The sequence below is a fragment of the Petromyzon marinus genome, chromosome 65 (assembly GCF_048934315.1).
Source record: "Petromyzon marinus isolate PM22_M1 ecotype Great Lakes invasive population chromosome 65, UKy_Petmar_22M1.pri1.0, whole genome shotgun sequence".
In the NCBI taxonomy this organism is placed as follows: domain Eukaryota; kingdom Metazoa; phylum Chordata; class Hyperoartia; order Petromyzontiformes; family Petromyzontidae; genus Petromyzon; species Petromyzon marinus.
Window position 1 is genome coordinate 7,497,075 of NC_133731.1, and position 25,573 is coordinate 7,522,647.

Here is a 25,573-nt window from a genome sequence, read left to right on the forward strand (position 1 = left end):
AGACTTGTCCTACCAGCCCACCCTGCTGGGACCTGTTATGAGTAGTGCGGTTCCTTACTTTGGTGGGGAGGTGGGGGGGTGCAGAGGTGCTTAAAACTTGATTCAAAATCACAAGCGATTCCATCAATTCCCGGTACCGACCCCCCCATTATCTGGGGAGTTGGCCGGTAAGTCCTCGTTTAACTCGGCAGTCGTAAGCAGGAGCAGACGCACCCTTGCAAAAAGTGCTGCGTTAAAGCGAAAACAATTCCCCCCGTAAATAAAACGTAAGGGTAAAAAAAAAACTTTCGTCGGGATAACGGCGCGTGTGTGTGCACGGACGCCGCGCCACGCAAGTTGAGATGCAGGGACAGGTAACTTGAGGGCACTGTGCAATCCTGCGTGTCGTACGCTAAACCGCTCGGCCGCCACCGCTCAAGAAGGCTGTTTCGTCGTCGACTTCTCAGAAGCCGCACTTTCGCCGATAAGACATCGCCAGTGCGAGGACCAGCACACATTTTGAAACCGCTGTTGGGTTTGTGACAGCAGCGCGATGATGATGGGGAGTGTTTTCACTATTTGTTTGTTGTCGGGGGGGGGGGGCGGGGGGGGGGCCGCCAGTGGCCTCTGTGGGGACCTTGAAATTGAACGACACTGATCTAGACTACCAAAGGGTCCATTGTTAATTCAAGAGGCTCAGAGCTGCTAAACTGAGGCTCCTAGAGTGCAGTGTACATTCAAGAAGCTCCTAAGAGACAACAGACTTAAGTCTCTGCACCGTTGTGCAAAAAGTGTTCCCGCCGAACGAGAGAATTCGCCTTATGGCGAAAACGCGTTGTGCGAACGCGCGTTAAGCGAGGACTTACTGGCGGTACGGCGCGGCCAATCCCCACGATCGATTCCAACTTTTTTAAAAAAAAAGCCTAACGCGATTCGGTTCCCATTGCAATACACAACGCGTGGTAATCGCGACGTTTCGATTCCTCGGAACCCGGTTCACCGGGGCTGCGGCGGCGGCAGCGGCGGCAGCGGAGTCGCGCGAGGCGATTCTGTCGTCGGAAGTAATCGAACCGATCCGCGATGACGTCAGCGATTGCAATGGCGACCTTGAGGACGCAGCTGCTGAGGCTGCGGCTGCCGACGGCGGCTCTCGGGGTCCCGAGGCGCTCCGCGGCCTGTCGCCTCGGCCCCCTCGCAGCAGGCGGCACGGCCGCACGGCGGGGCCTCGCTCAACACACCGGGTGAGGGTGGTGGCGGCGGCGGCAGCGGCGGCGGCGTCTGCGTGAAGCGTCCTGGCCATAGGAATGTGGAGTTTGTACCACTGTGTTGTGCGCGTGCGTGGCCTCAGGTTGGCTTCACTTTAGGTGGTTGCCCAGTACTTTGTTTTAGTCTTCTTTTAGGGCCGATAAAATTACTACCGCTTTGTGATTGTTGTGCCGTGGTTTGCCTTGGACCCGCCCATAGGAATGTGGAATGTCCACCAAATGGCTCAGAGCAGATGATTCAATTAATAATGAAGGTTTTTGGGTGAGATCGCGTTATTCATAAATGTGTCGCGACACCCTCCACCACCCGACACGGCCAATCAGTAAAAAAAAGTGTCACGTTGACAAAAGACAAAATAGATCACTACTTTAGCCCACCGGTGTTAAAATAACATATACCTCGGGAGTTACTGACAAATTAGCACGCGTTTTGCAAAACATTAAAGGGTGAGACATACTCTTTGGTTCTTTCGGTAAAGTCACGTAGGTAGAAAAATAATAATACATCACGACGTTTCGATCGCCACACAAGCAACCGTCTTCAGGTGTGAGTGAGAAGGTTTCTCACGTGGCGATCGAAACGTGATCTATAAATTTGTAGTCTTATTTTATTATTTTTCTAACTACGTGACTTTACCGAAAGAACCAAAGAGTATGGATTCATGCAGTCACGAAAGCTTCAAATCAAGATTAAAGTGAGATTTGTTACGGTTCACAATATAAAAAAACTAGTTTTTTTCGTTTTAAAGCAATTCGTGACTGCAGGGATTCATATTCTTGGTTCTTTCGGTAAATATTCCTGGTTCTTTCGGTAAGTCACGTTGAGATTTTATTATTTGATTGTTTCCCTTCAACGGGACTTTACCGAACGAACCAAGAATATGAATCGCTGCAGTCAAGAAAGCTTTAAAACAAAATTTTATTTCGGTAAAGTCACGTAGAAGGGTATGCTGTGCTCGTAGCGAATTGGCACGCCTTGTTTACTTGACAAACCCTCAATAAATTGACCGTGTCGGGTGGTGGCGGGATTACCGATACATTTATATTTTTACACAATCTAACTCCAAAAAACCTGTTATGGACATTGCTCGCGAAAGCTTACTACGTGTTCAACTGACCTATGCAGGAGTTCGTGGGGTCGATCCCGACCCTGACATCTGTATATTTGGAGTTTGCATGTTCTCCCTGTGGTTGCGTGGATATTTCTCTGGGTCCCCTTCCGGTTTTTCACTCCACATTTAGAATCAACATCACGCGTTTCGAGTATTTGTCTGCTGCTAGACATTTCCACGTGATGATAAGCGACCCCGTCTAGCCATCATTTGTGGCCAGGTCGATTCTAAAAAAACAGCTATTAAATAATTACTCCACCCCAATTGCTGGGCAGTGAAAGTGGATCGTTGGGCAGTCTCCCTCTTTGGTGCTCATCAGCAGTGTCGGCTGGTGTTCCGGGCCACTGCTCCACCAGTGGTGGCTGACAGCGTGGAGAAGAGTGATCATTGTGTTAACACTCCCTTGTAGTTAGTTGGGCACTCACTAGAGCAGTGGTGGTTCTTAACCAGGGGTGCATGCACCCCCAGGGGGTGCGAGATGCCCTTTCTGTGGGTAGCGAGACGTGGGCAGATTTATTTTTTTAGGTCACTCATCGAAAACACAAATTAAGCACGGGCACGTAAGTTAAAACTTACTTTGTTTCATCAAAACCTGTGTATTAACGTTGCTCTTTTTTACGATCGAGTGCCGGGGATTCCTTCCCTCTTCTGGTAATCATCAGCGTTGCCGGGCCCCGTTGCTCCCCAGGCTCCCGGGAGCCGTCGGGGAGCGGCTGTGGGGCCTGGGACGCCTCAACCACGTGGCGGTGGCCGTGCCCAACCTGGAGGCGGCTACGCGGCTCTACAGAGACGTGCTGGGCGCACAGGCAAGGATGTCTCGGTCCGATTTAAACGATACAGCAGTCCCTCGGTTCACAGTGACGTCAGTTTTGTGGTTAACGTTTTGCGTCCCATAGGGACCCCATGGATTCCGGGCTACCGTGAACATTTTGACTAACGGTACCGTGTTTACGTCATGCGCAACCGGGGCGCCAATATTTCGGCCAATCTGAGTGCTCGTAAGTGGGGCTGAGTAAATGCAGAGGGTGAAAACTGGAGGACCAGGAGAGAAATCCACACGACCACGAGGAAGAAAGACACACAGACTCCAAATATAAACTTTCACACGTAGGCTTTCGTGACCAATATTCATAATAAAGGTTTTTTTTGGGGTGAGATCTAAATATGCAGCAGGCGTCCCTGTCGGGATCGAATCCACGACCTCCACCATACCAGACTGTTGGGGCAAGTGCTGTTAGCGAGCACCTATGAAGGCTGGCACGGTACACGAGGCGGTGGGTGGCCAGCACCATGCCAGACCGCCTTTGTCTCCCCAGTGGCGATGTTAACACACCGCACCAGGTACTCATTTGAGGCTAAGTCGACTTAGGGGAGGCCAAGGACCGGTTCAGATATTTGTCCCTGGTGTTCGCCATTAGCGGGAATTAAACTCAGGTCGCCGGGTTTATACCGCTAAAATGTATACAGTGAGGGAAAAAAGTATTTGATCCCCTGCTGATTTTGTACGTTTGCCCACCGACAAAGAAATGATCAGTCTATAATTTTAATAGTAGGTTTATTTGAACAGTGAGAGACAGAATAACAACAACAAAATCCAGAAAAACGCATGTCAAAAATGTTATAAATTGATTTGCATTTTAATGAGGGAAATAAGTATTTGACCGCCTCTCAATCAGAAAGATTTCAGGCTCCCAGGTGTCTTTTATACAGGTAACGATCTGAGATTAGGAGCACACTCTTAAAGGGAGTGCTCCTAATCTCAGCTTGTTACCTGTATAAAAGACACCTGTCCACAGAAGCAATCAATCAATCAGATTCCAAACTCTCCACCATGGCCAAGACCAAAGAGCTCTCCAAGGATGTCAGGGACAAGATTGTAGACCTACACAAGGCTGGAATGGGCTACAAGACCATTGCCAAGCAGCTTGGTGAGGTGACAACAGTTGGTGCGATTATTAGCAAATGGAAGAAACACAAAAGAACTGTCCATCTCCCTCGACCTGGGGCTCCATGCAAGATCTCACCTCGTGGAGTTGCAATGATCATGAGAACGGTGAGGAATCAGCCCAGAACTACACGAGAGGATCTTGTCAATGATCTCAAGGCAGCTGGGACCATAGTCACCAAGAAAACAATTGGTAACACTACGCCGTGAAGGACTGAAATCCTGCAGCGCCCGCAAGGTCCCCCTGCTTAAGAAAGCACATATACTTGCCCGTCTGAAGTTTGCCAATGAACATCTGAATGATTCAGAGGACAACTGGGTGAAAGTGTTGTGGTCAGATGAGACCAAAATGGAGCTCTTTGGCATCAACTCAACTCGCCGTGTTTGGAGGAGGAGGAATGCTGCCTATGACCCCAAGAACACCATCCCCACCATCAAACATGGAGGTGGAAACATTATGCTTTGGGGGTGTTTTTCTGCTAAGGGGACAGGACAACTTCACCGCATCAAAGGGACGATGGACGGGGCCATGTACCGTCAAATCTTGGGTGAGAACCTCCTTCCCTCAGCCAGGGCATTGAAAATGGGTCGTAGATGGGTATTCCAGCATGACAATGACCCAAAACACACGGCCAAGGCAACAAAGGAGTGGCTCAAGAAGAAGCACATTAAGGTCCTGGAGTGGCCTAGCCAGTCTCCAGACCTTAATCCCATAGAAAATCTGTGGAGCGAGCTTAAGGTTAGAGTTGCCAAACGTCAGCCTCGAAGCCTTAATGACTTTCAGAAGATCTGCAAAGAGGAGTGGGACAAAATCCCTCCTGAGATGTGTGCAAACCTGGTGGCCAACTACAAGAAACGTCTGACCTCTGCGATTGCCAACAAGGGTTTTGCCACCAAGTACTAAGTCATGTTTTGCAGAGGGGTACAAAATCAGCAGGGGATCAAATACTTTTTTTCCCTCACTGTACGTACATACATATGTCATAGCAGATAATATCTACCGATTGAAAACGTTCTTGTTTCAAATGTATTTTGTGGCGAAAGCAGTTTGCCGTGTTAACATCTATTGGCCCCAGTATGTGAGTGCTGCTTGCCATGGCCTGTAGTTTACCGTGGTTAAAATTTATCGGCCGTGGTTGGTGAGCGAGTTTTTTTTTTTTTTAATTCGCGGATAAAGGGGTCCGTGCCGTGCGTTCGCCAGCGGTTTGCCACGGGTTCAAACCTGCCGGCCACGTTATAGCGAGGACCGCTTTGCCGCGGGTTGGCCAAGACGCGGATTGTTTTCCCTGCTGCGTGCAGCCCTCCGGCCGCGGTTTTGGCGAGTGCCGCGCGATTACCGCCCGCAGGTGAGTGGCGTCGTGCCGCTGCCGGAGCACGGCGTCTCCACGGTGTTCGTGGACCTGGGCAACACCAAGATTGAACTCCTGGAGCCGCTGGGAGATAAAAGTCCCATCGCAGGTGACACTCCGTGGCGGCGCCACCCCCCTCCGCATCTCGCGTTGTCCCACATTCTTATTCTACGTCCTCAAGGCTGCCTCGGGACATCTTGCATACTCCGCGCCTCCCGCGTGTTCCACATTTGTTCTCATCGGCTGCCCGACGCTACCGTTCTATTAAGCCTTTGGCCCTTTGGAAACGTGTGTATTCTGCAGGTTGCAGGGTGGGTGTCCCCGTTTCACCGCTGTATCTCGGAGGGCGTGAGCGACTCGGCGGTAATTTTACTTAGAGAGGCGTAGCAGCGCCGCTGTTTTTTTTAAAAGACATTGTTACTCGCCGCAGAGAACCGTAGCGACACTGACCGCACTCTGTGGTAGCTGGCGCCAACCTGTGCCACGCGCCCTCCCGCATGGTGGTGAGATGTTAACTACCTCGCCTGGTATATAGGAGGTCGTGGGCTCGATCGTGACCCTGACGTCTGTGTATTCGGTGTTTGCTTATTCTCCCTGTGGTCGTGTGGATTTTTTTCTCCCAATCCTCCGGTTTTTCCCTCCACATTTAGAATCGGCATGCAATTCCAGAATTTGGCTGCCGCTGTAACTTTCCAAGTGATGATGATGATAAGCCGCTTGGTTGAGCGATCATTTGTGATAGCCAGGTCGCTTCTGAAAAAGAGCTACATAGCTCAGTGGGTCTTACCTGGTAAAATAAAATAGTTTAGTTTTATTTTGTATGTTTTTTAGTGATTTGCTTAGCTTCCGATACTTTGCGCTCCTACCGTGGTTTTTTATGTATTGTTGGAACGTTCTGTGACCCACCCCTACTGGACATCTGTGAAAAATAGCTTTACCCGGTAAGATCAAAAGTTGAGTTTAACATGGCCTTTTACTTCCAATGTACACTGGTGACGTACGCGTACGTCATGGGCAAGGGGGTTAACCGTCCCGTCTATGCTCTCCCGTTCCGGGCTCCTCCGCTTTCTCTCTCTCTCTCTCTCTCCTGGTGCTGCAGGCTTCCTGGCGAAAAACTCCAGCGGGGGTCTGCACCACGTGTGCCTGGAGGTGGACGACCTGACGGCGGCGCTGGGCGCGGTGCGTGCCATGGGGGTTCGCCCCCTGGGCTCGGAGCCCCGCGTGGGCGCGCACGGCAAGCCCGTTATCTTCCTGCACCCCAAGGACTGCAGCGGCGTGCTCGTGGAGCTTGAGCAAGCGTAGCCGGGGACACGGCGGGGGTCCCCCGGGAGAGGGCGGGGACACGGAGGTGAGATGGGAGACGGTGGGGACACGGGTAGAGGCAGTAGGACATGGGAGAAGACGCTGGGACACGGGTAGAGACGTGGAGGATGCAGGGATACACCAGGAGGCAGGGGTCACGGCAGGACACATGGAAACGGGACAGGAATAGCGCGACACGGGGGGGAACAGCGACCCGCAGATGCTCAGGCAACACTAGACATGGGGACGTGTGTATGTGTGTATGTTGAACTTCTTTCGCACCGTACGTAGCCAACAGTGGTAATCGGAGGTGACACTGGGACGGCGAGCTCTTGCGAGGGGGGTACATCGATACCAGATAAGCGCTTGGAACAAGGGCAAGTGCGGTGGGGGGGGGAGCATAGGCCGTTAAGTGTGTACAGACAGCAGTGGGCACTGATAATCTGGCGTTGCCCAAGTGGCATGTTCAAATGGACAAATCTGTTGTCAGTTAAATATTGCGTAATGAAGCAACACGCCACCACATTTCAATGAACAGTGCAAATCTGTTAACCATTTTAAGCGTTTCACAAATTACGATAATAAAAAAAACACATACCTCACTTTTAATGCACGTATAGCGTTTATTTAAGTTAATCCTGCACGGGGCTTGGTTTAATTAGAAATTAAGGAAATCGTGTAAAAAAGAGAAAAATCCATCAAACTCCATTCCAAGGTACCACGAGCCACTTCCACGTTTTAAATGTTTGCACATTTCCCCAACGTAAGACCACGTCTCCCTGGGATCATTCGCGTGCAGAGAAACGGAATTCGGGAGTAGATTTCAGTACAAACTGAACTGGGAGGCCGACATATATCTAAGTAGTGTGGCTCACGGTTTGAGGTAGGAGTTTGGGTCCAGGTTAGGATGAGAGAACAAATAGGCACCTTTGTTTGCCATGTTTGAAACAGCACCAGGCTGGGCCTGTAACTGTAGAGCGAGTTTGGAAAAGCCATTAATGATGGTGCCCGAGGTTAGCCAGAATGGGGTTCTCTATTTTTTGTGAGCGATGACGAGTGATGGATTGCAATTCGCCAGTCACAAACAGACTCGCACAGAACCACCGCCTTGCATTGGCCCAAAGACTAAGACCCACGCAGAGACCCACAGAAATCCATACAGACAAAACCCACAGACTCGCCCAGAGACCTGCATACGCTCATACGACTCGCACAGAAGACCTAGAGGTCAACTCGCACAGAGAACCCAGAGACCCACAGACTCGCATAGTCCCACACTATATACCACAATGTCTTGCGAGTGATGTATCGCCCTTCACCGCAGTCACTGCTCACCTCCCAGATGTAGTTCTAACCCAGTTAAGCGCAATCCAGAAAAAAAATCTAGCAAAGGCGGCAGTACAAACAGTACCGAGGTTCGGGTTGGGCTGTGGTTAGGGGTTATTGCAAATGACGCTTTGGCCAGACATGGACGGATGCGATGAGGAGCCGAAACCTCCGTTAAGGTTAGCTTTTTGGTCTCGTGGTTTTGCATTCAGTGGCATAAATCGCAGCGCTCTGCCCCTTAGCCTCACCGTGAGCCCTGCTTCGCTGGTCTCGACGCAAGCAAACAAAAACCGCAGCAGCGGCGTCTGAGAGCAAAGAATAATGACGACAATTTCTGTAGCGCCGTCAACATTGCAAGCCGTTACACGGGTGCCAAGCGAGCGGATGGTTGGGTGAATACGTGTACGAGTGGGTGAATGTGTAAGTGTATGAGAGTGAGTGTAAGTGTATGAGAGTAAGTGTATGAGAGTATGAGAGTGTGTGCGTGTATGAGAGGAAGTGTGTAAGTGTATGAGAGAGTGAGTGTATGAGAAAGTGAGTGTATCCGAGGGAGTGTGTAAGTGTTTTTGAGTGAGTGGGTGTGTAAGTATATGAGGGTGAGTGAGCAAATGGGTGCCAGCGAGTCTCGACCTCACTGTGGGAAGTGAGTGAGCGACGGTTGGGTGAATAGACGTGTACGAGTGGGCGAGTGTGTCAGGGAGAATGGGTTGCCTGAAATGACTGTCTGTGAGCGAGTGAGCGAGCAAGCAAGTCTCAATCTCACTGTGGGAGTAGATGAGTGAGCGACTTAGCGAGGGAGTGTGTAAGTGTACGAGTGGGCGAGTGTGTCAGGGAGAATGGGTTGCCTGAAATGACTGTCTGTGAGCGAGTGAGCGAGCAAGCAAGTCTCAATCTCACTGTGGGAGTAGATGAGTGAGCGACTTAGCAAGCGAGCGGGCGGACGAGCGCCCCCTGCCCGGCGTCGTCCCGTCACGCGCGAGCTCAGTAGGCAAACCGCGACGTGGCGGCGTACCCCAGCTCGTCCAGCGCGGGGTTGCACGCGAACTGCAGCATGGGCGGCGGTCCGCACATGAGCACGAGTACGTCGGCCGAGGGCGGGGGCAGGTGCTCGCGCACCATCGCCGTGTTCACAAAGCCCTGGCCGAACTCCCAGCCTGGCGGGGGGGGAGGGGGGGGAAGACACGGAGGTACAACGCGGCCGCGGACTCGTTATCGTGGTCATGTCGTCAGCCGTGGTTCAATCTGCCGCCGGATCAAGGCCTCCTCCTCCCCCCCCCCCCTGCCACCGAAGGCCGTGGGGGCCAACTCGCGGTTCCACACAAGAGCGGTCTACCTGCCCACCAGCGCCTTTCTACCTGCCCACCCACATATCTCATTTACCTGCCTAAAAACCTACCCCCCCAACCCCCTCGCCTACCTAGCCGTCGATCAGCCCAACACACCCGCACGTTTCGATCGCAACACAAGCGATCGTCATCAGGAGGACGATCGCTTGTGTTGCGATCGAAACGTCGTAGTTTTTGTTGTTGTTATTTTTTTGTTATTTTCTTTTAACCCATCTACGCGACTTTACCGAAAGACCCAAAGAATATAAGTCAAGATTTAAGTGAGTCTTCAACCTGGGACATAACTCATTTCTTTAGACCCGCCTTTGGTGTTGGGATTTTTTGTGTGCTTCGTCGCCTCCCTCTAGCGGCGGGACTGATCACGGAGGCGTCGACGAGGTAGCCAGGACGTGGTGGGTTGGGGGGAGACAGACAGGGCACATGGGTGGGTGGAAAGGTGGGTAAGGCAGGCAGGTAGCTGGGCGGGTAGACAAACACAAGGATAGGCAGTAGATAGTCAGGTAGAGAGGTCGGTGGGCAGATAAAAGGGTAGATAGGTAGGTGAATGGGTGGGTAGTTGTGCAGGAACGATAGGTCTTATGGGTGGGTAGGTAGTTTAGCAAGCAGGCAGTCGGGCTGATGGATGGGTAGGTAGGTAGGTGAGGAGGTAAGTATTTGGGCAGGTAGGCAGGTGGGTGGCCATGTGGCTGGCGGTGTGGCCTGTACCCTGTGGTGCGCGGTCGAGTGTGAACCACAGCTTGAACTTCTGCGGATGTTCAGCCGCGACCTCCTCCAGCTCGGCGCGCAACAAGATGTCCTTCTCCTCCTGCACGCGGCCACACAAAGACAAAGATCCCCCGTGTAGCCTGTGACAGACCGATGGGGCGAGTGCTGTTTGCGAGTAGCCACGCCTATGAGGGCCGTCACGGCACACGAGGGGGCGAGTGGCCGGCTCCACGCCCGGCTGCCTTTGTCTCCCCAGTGGCGATGTTTACTGCACACCGCACCAGGTACTCGTTTGAGCCTTAGTCGGCCTAGGGGAGGCCCAGGACCGATTCAGACGGTGTGTTGTGGTAGTGGTGTGTTGTGGTAGTGGTGTGGCATGGTGTGTTGTGGTAGCAGTGTGTTGTGGTAGTGGTGTGTTGTGGTGTGGCATGGTTTGTTGTGGTAGCGGTGTGTTGTGGTAGCGGTGTGTTGTGGTGCGGTTTGGTGTGTTGTGGTGCGACATGGTGTGTTGTGGTAGTGGTGTGTTGTGGTGCGACATGGTGTGTTGTGGTAGTGGTGTGTTGTGGTGTGGCATGGTGTGTTGTGGTGTGGCATGGTGTGTTGTGGTAGTGGTGTGTTGTGGTGTGGCATGGTTTGTTGTGGTAGCGGTGTGTTGTGGTAGCAGTGTGTTGTGGTAGTGGTGTGTTGTGTTAGTGGTGTGTTGTGGTGCGACATGGTGTGTTGTGGTGTGGCATGGTGTGTTGTGGTGTGGCATGGTGTGTTGTGGTAGTGGTGTGTTGTGGTGTGGCATGGTTTGTTGTGGTAGCGGTGTGTTGTGGTAGCAGTGTGTTGTGTTAGTGGTGTGTTGTGGTGCGACATGGTGTGTTGTGGTGCGACATGGTGTGTTGTGGTAGTGGTGTGTTGTGGTGTGTTGTGGTGTGGCATGGTGTGTTGTGGTAGTGGTGTGTTGTGGTGTGGCATGGTTTGTTGTGGTAGCGGTGTGTTGTGGTAGCAGTGTGTTGTGGTAGTGGTGTGTTGTGTTAGTGGTGTGTTGTGGTGCGACATGGTGTGTTGTGGTAGTGGTGTGTTGTGGTGCGACATGGTGTGTTGTGGTAGCGGTGTGTTGTGGTAGTGGTGTGTTGTGGTAGTGCTGTGTTGTGGTGCGACATGGTGTGTTGTGGTAGTGGTGTGTTGTGGTGCGACATGGTGTGTTGTGGTAGTGGTGTGTTGTGGTGCGGCATGGTGTGTTGTGGTAGTGGTGTGTTGTGGTAGTGGTGTGTTGTGGTAGCGGTGTGTTGTGGTAGTGGTGTGTTGTGGTAGTGGTGTGTTGTGGTAGTGCTGTGTTGTGGTGCGACATGGTGTGTTGTGGTAGTGGTGTGTTGTGGTGCGACATGGTGTGTTGTGGTAGTGGTGTGTTGTGGTGCGGCATGGTGCGTTGTGGTAGCGGTGTGTTGTGGTAGCGGTGTGTTGTGTTAGTGGTGTGTTGTGGTAGCGGTGTGTTGTGGTGGTGTGTTGTGGTAGTGGTGTGTTGTGGTGCGACATGGTGTGTTGCGGCATTGCACAGTGTGGCATGTTGTGGTTTGTTCTCCTGTGGCATGGTGTGTGATGAAGCGGTGTGTTGTGGCGAGGCATGAAGTGTTGTGGTATGACGAGGAGTGTTGTGGCATTTGAACCCACCTGGTTGGCAAAGATGAGGTGGCACGTGGTCTTGTCTGCGGGATTGTTCACGATCTGCCGGATGAGCTGCAGCATCGGAGTGATTCCTGAACACGATACCGGACACGGGGAGTGCTGGGCCACAAATACAAAGATCCCCCATACAGCCTAAACACACTGTTGAGGCAAGTGCTGTTAGCAAGCGCACGCACGCACAGCGCTGACCGACGTCATCTAAAAACGATTATCGTGGACCGTGCGAGGTACGACATCGTCGTACAGTGTACGCACAACCACGCTCATCGGAGGTGCGCGGTAAGGATAAACTGTGGGTCTCTTTATGAGTCTATGGGTCTCTGTGTGAGTCTGTGGGTCTCTGTGTGAGTCTGTGGGTCTCTGTGTGAGTCTATGGGTCTCCGTGTGAGTCTATGGGTCTCCGTGTGAGTCTGTGGGTCTCCGTGTGAGTCTGTGGGTCTCCGTGTGAGTCTGTGGGTCTCCGTGTGAGTCTGTGGGTCTCTGTGTGAGTCTATGGGTCTCTGTGTGTGAGTCTAAGGGTCTCTGTGTGAGTCTATGGGTCTCTGTGTGAGTCTATAGTTTTATGTGAGTCTATGGGTCTCTGTGCGAGTTTGTGGGTCTCTGTGCGAGTCTGTGGGTCTCTGTGCGAGTCTGTGGGTCTCTGTGCGAGTCTGTGGGTCTCTGTGTGAGTCTGTGGGTCTCTGTGCGAGCCTGTGGGTCTCTGTGCGAGTCTGTGGGTCTCTGTGTGAGTTTGTGAGTCTCTGTGCAAACCTGTGGGTCTCTGTGTGAGTCTGTGGGTCTCTGTGCGAGTCTATGTATGCATGCATATTGAACTTCTTTTGCCCCGTACATAGCCAACCGCGCTGACTGGAGGCGCGCAGCGGCGGGGGGGGGGAGGCAAGCAAACTAAACACGAGCAGCAGCAGCAGTTCTGAAGAAACGAATGTTTCAATGACGCTGTAAAAGCGCGTGGCAGCACCGGCGGGCTCACCCGTGCCCCCTGCGATCATGCCCAGCCGCCGCACCTTGCGCTCCTGCGGCTCCGACTTCTTGTCGGGCCGGATGGCGAAGACACCTGAATGTGGGGGGGGGGGGCGGGGGGGGGAAATGGCAGCGGCTCGAGCCGAAGAGTCGGCTGGCGATCAAAATCCGCGGTCGATCCGAGCGTTTACCGCCGAGCGACGAGAGAAGAGTATCCTCGCTCGCTCGCTCGCAGTGCGACGCGCGGGACAGAGCGCGCCGATACGTCGCCGTCGGGCGTCAGGACCGTCACGCGTTTGGAAGCGTTGTTGGGGTTCGTGACGGCGGCACGGCGACTACGGTGATGATGGGGGTGTTTTCACTGTTCGTGTGTTGGCCGGGGGGGGGGGGGGTGCACTAAAGGCACCCGTGGGGCCTTGCAATTAACAACACTGATCTAGACTAAGACTACCAAAGGGTCCATTGTTAATTCAAGAGGCTCAGAGCTGCTCGACTCAGCCTCCCCTACAGTCAAGCGGCGTACATTCAAGAAGCTCTTCGACACAACGGACTGAAGTCTCTGCTCGGGTTCAGTCAGTGGCGTAGCCGTCAAGGTGTGCAGGCGGTGCGACTGCACCCGCGCCAGTGGGTCGAAGAGGGGGGGGGGGGGGTAGCCCGGGCGTGCCAACCACGCTGCCGATGCCACTGCACGGGAGCCCGCCCCATTCCCGCGTCGGCGTCACCCGCCACCGCGTCCCCCTCTCGCCTGGAGCCTTGTAGACCAGGAGGCCGTTGGGCCCGCGGAAGTCGATGCCGTCGCCAATGTTCATCTGGTCCAGGTACTGGGACATCTTCCCGCCCTCTGGGAATTTCGGGTGGACGCCCTTGAAGTAGACCTGCGCTCGCACACGTACACACACACGTCACACGTACACACGTGTACACGTACACACACACGTCACACGTACACACGTACACCATACACACGCGTCACACGTGTATACACGTACACACACGTGTACACACGTACACACACGCGTGTCACGCAATACTCCGGTCATCCTCGTAGCAGCGGCTGTCGGCTGGCCATCGAATGAAGACGGTGGTCGCCGCATCGCGCGCTTCTGTGGCCGTCTGCAACGCTCTTGCTTTCGATGTTAGGAAGCCACTGGAGCTATAGAACTTTTCAGTCGTCATCTCGATTGACAAAATCATTTCTTTGGAACTGCTTTTTGCGTTTAGTTTGTTGTCTTTGCCCCGCACCTCCGATTAGCACGGTTGGCTACGTACGGTGCGAAAGAAGTTCGACGTACAGTACATACGACTGAGAAAATGACATCACGCACAGACTACAACTTGACTAAACTAGCACCGCCGGGGTGACGTGGCGGCGGTGACGAGCGACCGGAGTGGTGTTCGACTGGGGTGGCGTGCGATCGGGGTGACGTGCGACTTGGGCGACGTGCGACCGGGGTGACATGACACCGGGGTGACATGACACCGGGGTGACGTGCGACCGGGGTGACGTGCGACCGGGGTGACGTGCGACCGGGATGACGGGACCGTCTCACCTTCACCACGAGGTCCACGTAGCCCTTATCCTCGTCGCGTGACACCGGCGTGTAGGGCCGGATCACCAGGTTCCCGTCCACCTTGGTCGTCAGGTACACGTGCTGACCTGGCAGCCCCAATGACACACAAACGCGCACACCACTTTAATAGGCTATCATAACTTACCGCTCGGTCCCGAGCTATTGATGCTTTAATATTTGCATTGTCCTTGTGCTGTTTTTTGCCTTTTGGCGTTTCTCCGATGTAACGCCGGCGGTGAGACAAGGCCATCAAGGAGGCTGTCTCTGGTGTAGGCCAATCAGTTTCAAGAACAACGCGTGCCTTATCGGTGAAAATTTTGTTGTTGTTGCATTTTTACCACAAGTGCTTGTGGTTAATGCAGGCTTGATGCCTTGCAGTATTTGGTATTTCAACATCTTATAATATCCGTGTTCTTGCTGGAAAGGCTTAAGCCTATTCTTTTGTTGTCTTCATCTTGATACTGGAAGAAAGTGTCCCCCATAGATATAAAATATATAATTTACTACGTTTGAGTCTCAATTGTTTGGGTCTCAATCAAGATCCTGTAACCTGGTCTCCTGGAGTTGTGTTTCAAGACTCTGAACCCAAAACCCAATCTCCCGAGAGGCAGATCTCAATCAATACGTTCATCCCAAAAGCTGATCTCCCCTGGAGCTCAAGTCTCATATCATGAACGTGAAATTCACTCTCTTGGAATGGACACGAAAAACACGCTGCTCCTTTAACGGAGCGCATCAGCCTTGAAGGCGCGGGGGGTATTTACTTGGCCAATAATGACAGAAAACCAGCAGCAGGCGTCGTCAGAGTCCAGATCGAAAAACCCACGACCTCCTGCATACCAGGCGAGGGAGTTAACATCTCCTAGCCACCGTGGTGCCCTCGACACTCAAGGGGACGCCCACCGCGGAGACCGAGCGACGTCACCAGCTGCCGCGCAGGCACTGGACGGAGCTCCGCGAGCGGCGGCTCGGGGCAAGGCCGTCATCTAGCAGTGCATAGACCATGGACGACGACGACGACGACGATGGTTGTATCCCATCCTTGCAGCGACAGGGACTCACCCACGGGCAGTCCCAGCACATGCTGCGGAGACGGAAGCGCGAAGCGGAACTTCCTCGTGTCGTGGCTGATGATCTGCCGAGTGGGCAAACGGAGAGAGTGGGGGGGGGGGGGTAGAACAGCCGTCACCGGGAGCCGACACGGCAGCGGCACCACGGGCAGCCGAGCCGGCACGAGAAGCCGCCCGGCTAAGCGTGGAGCTGCTGCGTTCCCGGCGCATTGGACTGATGCAACCACACCTGCTCACGGGACTATTGACATAACACACCGTTACGTGAAAACTAATTTCTTTAGAACTTTCTGTCTGGATGGGTTTCTCGTCGATTATGTACATATGTTGAACTGCTTTCTCACCATATAAAAATAGGTTTTACCCTTTCTGGCAATAAAACAGCTGTGTTAAGATGTTAAAACACCGAAAAGGAACCTTTTGCAGGGAATCATGTCTGCATTGACCACATATACTTGCGGTGAACATGCAAACAAAAAAAACATGCTCTGCTAGTTTATGATGCATTGTCTTTTGACACCGATTGGTCTTTAGAGCCGAGTCTCAAGCAGTGTTGGAAGGTCCCATTACGATATTCTTTCTCACCGTACGTAGCCAACCGTACTAATCGGAGGTGTGTGGCAAGGCCGACCAAACGAAACACAAAAAGCAGTTCTAAAGAAATTAGTTTTGTCAATCTCGACGATGATTTTATATCAGAAGAGCGTTCCAGACGGCCGCAGAAGCAGCGCATCCGAAAGGGCGCGATGCGGTGACCGTTTTCGTTTGATGGTCAGAACGTTTCCCTTAAACGTTCCGAATTTCACTCGACAAAAGCCTCGGAGCACAGAAGTGAAGTTCAACAACGGATGTTGCTGCACTGCCAACTGCTGCCTGTCACATGTCCCCCCCCCCCCCCATGGGCCTGCAACCGCCTCAACCCTCCCCCATGGGCCTGCAACCCTTGCTTAGATTCCCACGTATGACATCATACGCGTAGGTCACAGGCACGCCTGACCTGGCCATTGCGAAACTCCAGAGAGAGCGAGAGGCATTCAGAAACAACCGGCGCTCGGGACACGGACAAACACCGGACCTTGAACCCACGTGCGTTGAGAACGCGAACACGCTCACACCAAAGGGTTCACTGGACTCTGATTTAGAAAAAAAAAACGAAATCCATACCAGCAGTTGGCGATGCCCCAACGACGCAGCTATTTAAATTGACAGTAACACGTGGCAACACGCCATACCGCGGAGTTTCCTGGGTTCAAGCCCTAGTTGTGGGTGTCTCTCTCGGGACGTTCATAATGGCCATGTCGGAGCCGGTCGGCCAGTACCGATCAGTTCCTGGATTTAAACTCTGGGCCTCGGTGTCTCTCTCTCTCAGGAGCTTCACAGTGGCTGTGTCAATGGCACCTACGTACGTACGTTGAACTTCTTACGCACCGTACGTAGCCGACCGTGCCAATCGGAGGTGCTAGTCGGTGACCTGCTGCATGTGAAGTGCGACAATCTTCCACAATCATGCTGGATGAGGGGTCTCCCCTGGGCATAGGGGTAGGGCCGTGTGGGTTTACACGACCATACTTCACCAAACTGTGAGAGTACGGGGCTCCGTGAAGCAGCAAAGCGCAGAAGCGCTGTTGCAGAAATACACAATTGGCCTTTGTTGCGTTGCCCCTTGGCACCCCAGGGGCAGCCCCGCAACGACTTAATGTCGTGCAGGGCGGTGGCCCGTCCCAAGATTCCAAGCGCCATTCCCGGCTCAATCCTTGTTTTCGCCTGCAGGGGGGTCTAACGAGATCGGGCGGGCGCGTTCTGGGCCACCTGGAATGAAGCGGAGGCCTTCATTCGGCGAATGGATTGACAAGAGGGCCACGTGCACACGCGCTTGCACGCACGCACGCACACACACGCGTGTAACTTGTACCACCAGTTCAGGGCCTCCCGACAGAGATGACCTTTGCCCCCGACTGCTTTTTCTGAGCAGGAGACCGAGTAAGAGGAACAAATAATCCGATAAAAAACACCGATACAGCAGATCATCGATAATTATACGGCGGCTTCGGAGGGGGTGGCGCCGGATTTTCAAAAACGCCGGATAATCACTAATCATCACGATTTAAAATAAATTTGTTTACGATGTTAAATTTGCACAAATAAACATACAAACGGACAAAAATAAATATCCTACGTTAAAAATGTACCGTATTTAGGGTTCCGTACTGAACACTCCAACCTCGAAGACTCTGCATCATGGGGTGATCTATATATACACGTGCGTTATTTTCATTGTTTAAGTTGTATGTAGTGTATAATGTAGCGCATATAATATTTGACACTGAAATCAAGCGTAGCTAAAAAAAATTTTTTGTCACGTGCTACACCGTGCCAATTGCCGGACTGGTTACAGCCTTTGGAGCGATTTTGCCGCTTTCTCCGAATCGGCCCAGGACCGCCGGATAACGTTGGAATTAGCCCGGATAATCGCGCAGTGCCGGATAATCGATGATCTGTACGTTCGTATAAACTGTTGCAGGTGACAACTCGCGATTTGACGGAACCGTTGCGATTCAGGGTCGCCATTCGGCCCGAGGAGTCATTTTTCTTCCACGCTTCCCAACTAAGTCTGAGAGCGTGAACGCACGAACCCCGCCTGTGGCGGCGAGGGTCACAGTGAATGCTCGCGCGGACGATCCTATGCGAATGAAACCTCAGTGCGAAGTTGTGTCGCCGTCAGGGACTCGCAATAGCGCAATTGGAAGATTGCGCTATTGGACAATTGCGCTAAAACTGGGTGAAGGAAAGCGTGCACTAAGAACTTACTTGCAAACATGCAATCGCATTTTGTCCTGACCGCTAACCTGTTAGGCTGCCGTAGCACTAATGAAATACTTCTGAAGACAAAGGAATGTCGTTTCGGATGACCTTTCTCTTCCTCGTTTGCTTTAACGGACCCAGTACTGTCTCGTCTGCAGATCCGTGCCCCATTGGCACCGCCTGCGACACTTGCACCGGCACCGTCTAATTCTGTCGACTTTTTGTGCCCGTCCTGTTTTGCACGCACTCAACTCCTGTCTCGTCGACACCGGCAATCCCGTTTGTCCTCAGTTTAACACGAAGGCTTTCGAGACCAATATCCATAAATGTTTTTGTCTGTCGCCTGATGAAGCTGGTTGTAATTACTGGCGAAACGTCGTACTCACATTGTAAATGTTATGGCTTGGCTGTCCGACACACCGGTGTGCTGTACTAGGGAAGAATAGGCCACGTTCTGTAAACGTAACAACCCTTACAAGTTGGCTGCGTCGGGTGGTGGCGGGTTTTAGCGACACATTTACGCGATCTAACCCAAAAAAAACCCCATCTATTATGGATAATTTGTCCTCGTTTGTATTGTTGTCCATCTCCCCCCGCCCGCGTATGTTCGGCCTCGCTTGACGGGACACAATCATAGGGGAAGACGTCGGCCCGGCAAGGGGTAAAAGAGCGACGGTCACCCCAACCCACCCCACCGCCACAGTCGGGGATCGAACCCGGCGCCCCCCCCCCCCCACCGTAATACCTCCTTGTCGACCAAACGCAGCGGGTACTTGATGCTGGGATCCTTGAGAGTGATGGGGTCTTTGCTGGCCGAGCCTCCGGAGAATAACCCCCTGAGCATGAATATCACAAACGCCAGGCCACCCAGGATCACGGTGAGCACCTGCAGGGTGGCGGGAGAGGGAGCACAAGCGGGAGGAGGATTAATTCACAATTCAGGCTGTCGCCTGACGAGGCTGGTTCGTTTGAATTGTCCGGCGAATGAGTCGCTGTGCTCGAATTGGAAATGCTGTAGTGGGTTTACTCTCACACCGGTGAGTGCTGAACTAGTAACAAAGTGGCACGTTTAGTTTACGCGACAACCCCTTACTAATTGGCTGTGTCGGGTAGGTGGCGGGTTTAACGACACATTTTAAGCGATCTAACCCAAGAAAAAAAACCTCTTTATCAATCAGCAAAATATCTGCCAGTCAAAGTCCATAACTTTGTCGTGATAACTCCGATCCATTGCGAGTGACATTTTAGTGGAATGATGTTTTTATTCGGAACTTTACCAAAGGGGTTACTGCCCAAAACGTGATCCAAGCTAGTTCTGCAATATCAACTTCCGCATGCGCACGTTCTCCAACACACACAAGAGGGTCGCACACTTAAGCTCTGCCCGATTTTACGAATTGATTCGGTCACACTTTGCTAACCCGCCCTGCACAACAGAGCAATAATGTACGTAGCTTGACAGCTCATCCGCATACTATAGTAGATATATACGGTATATATATATTTTTAAATAAATAAGCCTGTATAATTACTGGCGAAACGTCGTGCTCAGATCGTAAATGTTGTGGCTTGGCTCTCCAACACACCGGTTAGTGCTGTACTAGTGACGAATTGGCCACGTTCTGTTTACGTGACAACCCTTACTAGTTGGCTGGGTCGGGTGGTGGCGGATTTAACAACACACATTTACGCGATCTCACCCCAAAAAAACCTCTATTATGGACGATATTGATCGCGAAAGCCTACGTGTTCAACTCAATAAGCCTGTGTGTGTGGTATCGCGTTAGAAATTAATATATTGTTGCAGTGTCACCATCAGCAATGGGTTGGAGCGGTGGCGCAGTGGTTAGCGCCACTGCACATTGAGACTTGTGTTATTTGACCAGGTAAGGCCCTACCTACTGAGCTATATTGCTCTTGTTCCGAAGCGACCCGGCCACAAACGACAGCTCAGCAAAGCGGCTCATCACCATCACGTGGGAATGTACAGCAAGCAGGCAAATACTGTACTCTGAAAGCGTGTTTCTAAATGTGGAGGGGAAAACCGGAGGAGGACCCGGAGACAAATCCACGCAGTGACCACGCGGAGAGAGAGAGAGAGACACACAAACTCCTAATATACAGCAGCAGCAGGCGTTGTCAGGGTCGGGATCGAACCCACGACCTGTATAACAGGCGAGGTAGTTAACAGCTCATAGCCACCGTGATGATGATGAGAGAGACACGCAAACTCCAAATATACAGCAGCAGCAGGCGTTGTCAGGGTCGGGATCGAACTCACGACCTCCTGTATACCAGGCAAGGTAGTTAACATCTCATGGTCACCATGGTGCCCTATGCGAACACGGTTCATCAGAGTTTGATCGCGAGCCATGGCTTAACAACATCAGTGGCGAGTGACGAATCAGAATCTTGTCATTCGACTGCAGGAGGAATCCGATGAGCTATGAAGCTCTTTGTTTTTTGCACAGACGTCCAGCATGGGGGGGGGGCGGGGCGGTGTCAGTCCTGCCCCTCCCCCACCGCGCCTCCTCCAATCACCGCACGGCCCAGCGTGGTGAAGTATGGCCAAGCGAACCCCACCCACCCCGAGACTGCCCCATCCAGCAGTGGATGGAGCAAAGCACCCCCACCCACGGTTGACGGACCCGTGGGGGGGGGGGGGCTCGACGAGAGAGCCGCGCTCCCATTGGCCGCCGAGGTGGCGCCACGCGCGAGAGGCGCCCTCCGATTGGTCGAGAGAACGCAGCCAACGCTCAATAACCATTTGGCATTTGGGGATTAAATTATTATTTGTCCAAATTTGTTTTGGTAACGTTACGTTACTAATGTCATTGGCAGGTGTGTGTGGGGTTTGTGAGTGTGTGTGGGGGCACAGGTCGGTCGGTCGACCCCGTGGCACCTGCTGGGTCTGCTGATGCTGCTCGCTAACAGCACTTGCCCCTACAGTCTGTTAAAGCTATACGGGGGATCTTTGTGTGTGTCTGTGTGTATGACCCTGCTGAGGCTGCGGTGCCTCAAATATTGGAGGGAGTCACCCCCTGTGAGTGGCTGGCTGAGGTGCCATCTGTTGAGGAAGTACTGAAGGCGATCCGGAGTCTGAGACCAGGAAAGGCAGCAGGCAGATATGATCTCCTAAGCGAAATGCTGAAGGAGGGTGGCGATTGTGCACAGACTGCCCTATATGACATCATAACAACAGTCTGGACCACTGGACAGGTTCCGCAGGATTGGAAGGATGCCCTGGTGGTCCCCCCCTTTAAGAAGGGGGACCGCACAGGCTGTAACTACAGGGGCATCTCACTCCTCAGTGTGCCGGGAAAGGTTCTGGCAAGGATTATTCAACATCGCCTTGCCAGGCTCGCTGAGGAGAGGCTTGCGGAGCCCCAATGCGGTTTCAGGAAAGGGCGGTCCTGCTACAGCAGAGGTGTAGGGAATTCCAGCAAGACCTACATCTCTGCTTTATTGACCTGGTCAAGGCCTATGATACTATCAGTAGGCCTGGGCTCTGGGTTGTTCTTCGTGCTTTTGGAGTCCCTGACCCCCTGCTCACGATCATTAAGGATCTTCATGATGGTGAGCGGGCCCGGGTAAAACTACGTGGCCGGGAGTCAGAGCCATTCTCTGTACACCTTGGGGTGCGATAGGGATGTCCTCTGGCTCCCACATTATTTAACATCTATTTTTACCATGTAGTTCGTGAAGCCTTCAATAGCTGTACCGGGGGAATCTCCATTTGGTACAGATATAATAGGAGGCTGATCGATGCCCGGGTGCGGTCAAGGGATGGCTCCCTATTGCTCAACCACGTTATGTATGCCGATGATTTGGTAATAGCTGCTCATTCAGAGGAGGAGATGGGGCCTTACCATCAGCCCACACACAACAACCGCCACCAAAACTAAGCACCTGCCTGGGTATTTTGTACCATCGGACACTTCACAACTCCCAATCGGTGATGGGGCAGTTGTGGAGAGTTTCCCATACCTGGGCAGTGTGCTTATGACCGGCTCCAGTTTAACAATCTTGCGAAAGATGTTCCCCTAATGGAACATCTTCGCCGGTTAGAAACATTTAGGCTAGCCTGCCTAACCAGGCTGGATTGTGTGAGGAGCTCACAAATCCTTGAAAGATGTGGGCAAGGTTCCATCGGTGAGCTCCTCCGGCAGGCAAGGCATGCTCACGGGCTAGAGAAGAGATGGAGTTATGTGGTACAGGAGGATGTGGAGCTGAGTGGACTTGTCGATGACTAGTACCAGCGGTGTCAAGATCGGGCTCTGTGGAGGAGGCTCGTGAAGGACGCTACTGGGCAGTTGGAGGAGCGACGCTTACAACAACGAGCGGAGCGCCGGGTGGCTAAAACACAGCAGGTTGGCACAGTAGTGGGCACAGGTGGTGCATCAGCCAGTCATCTCAGTCAGTCGACCCGTGGCACTTGGGTCTGCCCCGTGACCTCCTGCCAGCGAGCGTTCGACACTTCACGTGGCCTCAAGGTGCACCTAGCCTGGCACAAGCGTCGTGGTGACGTCACCGCCACTTAGTGTCGAATGGCGGTTTTTGTCTGTGTGTGTGTCTATGTGTGTGTCTACATGTGTCTGTGTCTACGTGTGTCTGTGTCTACGTATGTCTGTGTCTACGTGTGTGTGTCTACGTCTCTATCTGTATCTACGTGTGTGTCTACGTGTGCACCTTGAGGCCACGTGAAGTGTCGAACGCCCGCGGCACACAGACACAAAGATCCCCCATATAGCCTTAACATACTGTAGGGGCAAGTGCTGTTAGCGAGCACCTATGAAGGCCGAAACGGTACACGAGGGGGTGGGTGGCCAGCACCACGCCCGACCGCCTTTGTCTCTCCAGTGGCGATGTTTACACACCACACCAGGTACTCATTTGAGGCTGAGTCGACCTAGGGGAGGCCCGGGACCGGTTCAGATAATCGTCACTGGTGTTGGCCGTGAGCGGGAATCGAACCCGGGTCGCCAGGTTCACAGCGCAGCGCGCTAACCGCTACACTATCGCTCCCCACAAAGACAGACACACACACAGACACATGAAGACACGCATACACACCCAAACACACACATATACACACACACACAGACACACAGACATACACAGATACAAACACACAAAGACACACACACACAAAGACACACACACAAAGACACACACACAAAGACACACACCCACAAAGACAAACTCCACAACAACGCAGAGCAAGGGAGTTTGTAACACACCGCGCGGGCTACACCCAACGCTGCTATCATGCGACGCGTGTTGGTGTGTGTGGTGTGTGTGTGGTGTCGGTTTGGGTGTGGTGTTGGTGTGTGTGTGGTGTTGGTGTGTGTGGTGTGGGTGTGGTGTTGGTGTGTGGTGTGTGTGTGGTGTTGGTGGTGTGTGGTGTTGGTGTGTGTGGTGTGTGGGTGTGGTGTTGGGTGTGTGGTGTTGGTGTTGTGTGTGTGGTGTTGGTGTGTGTGGTGTTGGTGTGTGTGTGGTGTTGGTGTGTGTGGTGTGGTGTTGGTGTGGTGTTGGTGTGTGTGGTGTTGGTGTGGTGTTGGTGTGTGTGTGGTGTTGGTGTGTGTGTGGTGTGTGTGTGTGGTGTTGGTGTGTGTGGTGTGAGTGTGGTGTTGGTGTGTGTGGTGTGGGTGGTGTGTGGTGTTGGTATGTGGTGTGGGTGTGGTGTTGGTGTGGTGTTGGTGTGTGTGGTGTTGGTGTGGTGTTGGTGTGTGTGGTGTGTGTGGTGTTGGTGGGGTGGTGTGTGTGTGGTGTTGGTGTGTGGTGTTGGTGTGTGTGGTGTTGGTGTGTGTGGTGTTGGTGTTTGTGTGGTGTTTGTGTGGTGTTGGTGTGTGTGGTGTGGGTGTGTGTGGTTTTGGTGTGTGTAGTGTGGGTATGATGTTGGTGTGTGTGGTGTTGGTGTGGTGTTGGTGTGTGTGGTGTGTGTGTGGTGTGTGTGGTGTTGGTGTGTGTGGTGTGTGTGTGGTGTTGGTGTGTGTGGTGTTGGTGTGTGTGGTGTGTGTGTGGTGTTGGTGTGTGTGGTGTGTGTGTGGTGTTGGTGTGTGTGGTGTGAGTGTGGTGTTGGTGGTGTGTGTGGTGATGGTGTGTGTGGTGTGGTGTTGTGTGTGTGGTGTTGGTGTGTGTGTGGTGTTGGTGTGTGTGTGGTGTTGGTGTGTGTGGTGTGTGTGTGGTTTTGGTGGTGTGGGTGTGGTGTTGGTGTGGTGTTGGTGTGTGTGGTGTTGGTGTGGTGTTGGTGTGTGTGTGGTGTTGGTGTGTGGTGTGGGTGTGGTGTTGGTGTGGGTGTGGTGTTGGTGTGGGTGTGGTGTTGGTGTGTGTGGTGTTGGTGTGGTGTTGGTGTGTGTGGTGTGGGTGTGTGTGGTGTTGGTGGGGTGGTGTGTGTGTGGTGTTGGTGTGTGGTGTTGGTGTGTGTGGTGTTGGTGTGTGTGTGGTGTTGGTGTGTGTGGTGTGGGTGTGTGTGGTTTTGGTGTGTGTAGTGTGGGTATGATGTTGGTGTGTTTGGTGTTGGTGTGTGTGGTGTGGGTGTGGTGTGTGGATGTGGTGTGTGTGTGGTGTGGTGTTGGTGGTGTGGTGTTGGTGTGTGTGGTGTCGGTGTGGTGTTGGTGTGTTGCGAGTGGTGGATGCTCACCACTCGCTTACTCACCAGAGCCAGCACCATCGCTGCGAGCCTCCCAACTCCGAACTTGCGCTAATGGAGATGCCGATAAGTGGAGTGGGCGCACGAACCCAAGCCAGCGACTTGTGATGGTGATGGTAGTGGTGGTGATGGTAGTGGTGGTGATGGTAGTGGTGGTGGTGGTAGCGTGGTGGTGATGGTAGTGGTGGTGATGATGGTGGTGGTGTGGTAGTGATGGTGGTGAGTGGGTGGGTGGCTCGGTGGGAAAGAAACGAAGACGCAAAGCGCCCTGGGGGCACCGACAAAGTTGCAAAGACAAAAGGGGCCGTCCATAAATGACGTCACGTGATTTTTGACCCCCCCCTTCGTCACACGGCGTCACACAAAGTCAGACCCCCCCCCATTCAAATATGACGTCACAAAGCTCCCCCCCCCAAAAAAAACATTTCCATTTTGAAAATAAAACATGCTTCAAATCGCTTTAAACTATTGTCATTATAGTGCGTTGTTAATGTGGCGCTGCACTCTTGATGTAGGAG

At 52.9% G+C, this 25,573-nt stretch overlaps 2 protein-coding genes across 2 annotated transcripts; one reads left to right on the forward strand and one right to left on the reverse strand.

Annotated features, from left to right (window-relative positions):
* The first annotated feature begins 1,015 nt into the window (after positions 1–1,015).
* On the forward strand, positions 1,016–15,034 carry MCEE (methylmalonyl-CoA epimerase). Its single transcript, XM_032978134.2, has 5 exons — positions 1,016–1,220; positions 3,045–3,162; positions 5,648–5,759; positions 6,750–13,060; positions 13,712–15,034. Exons 1-4 carry the CDS (start codon positions 1,060–1,062, stop codon positions 6,950–6,952), a joined length of 594 nt encoding a protein of 197 aa, XP_032834025.1. The 5' UTR covers positions 1,016–1,059; the 3' UTR covers positions 6,953–13,060; positions 13,712–15,034.
* On the reverse strand, positions 7,556–25,330 carry LOC116956461 (NADH-cytochrome b5 reductase 3-like). The gene is made up of 9 exons (XM_076054337.1): positions 25,062–25,330; positions 19,149–19,289; positions 15,594–15,666; positions 14,511–14,617; positions 13,712–13,835; positions 12,971–13,060; positions 11,986–12,071; positions 10,330–10,429; positions 7,556–9,432 (listed from the first exon to the last, which is right to left on the reverse strand). Exons 1-9 carry the CDS (start codon positions 25,074–25,076, stop codon positions 9,260–9,262), a joined length of 909 nt encoding a protein of 302 aa, XP_075910452.1. The 5' UTR covers positions 25,077–25,330; the 3' UTR covers positions 7,556–9,259.
* Between the last annotated feature and the right edge of the window lie 243 nt (positions 25,331–25,573).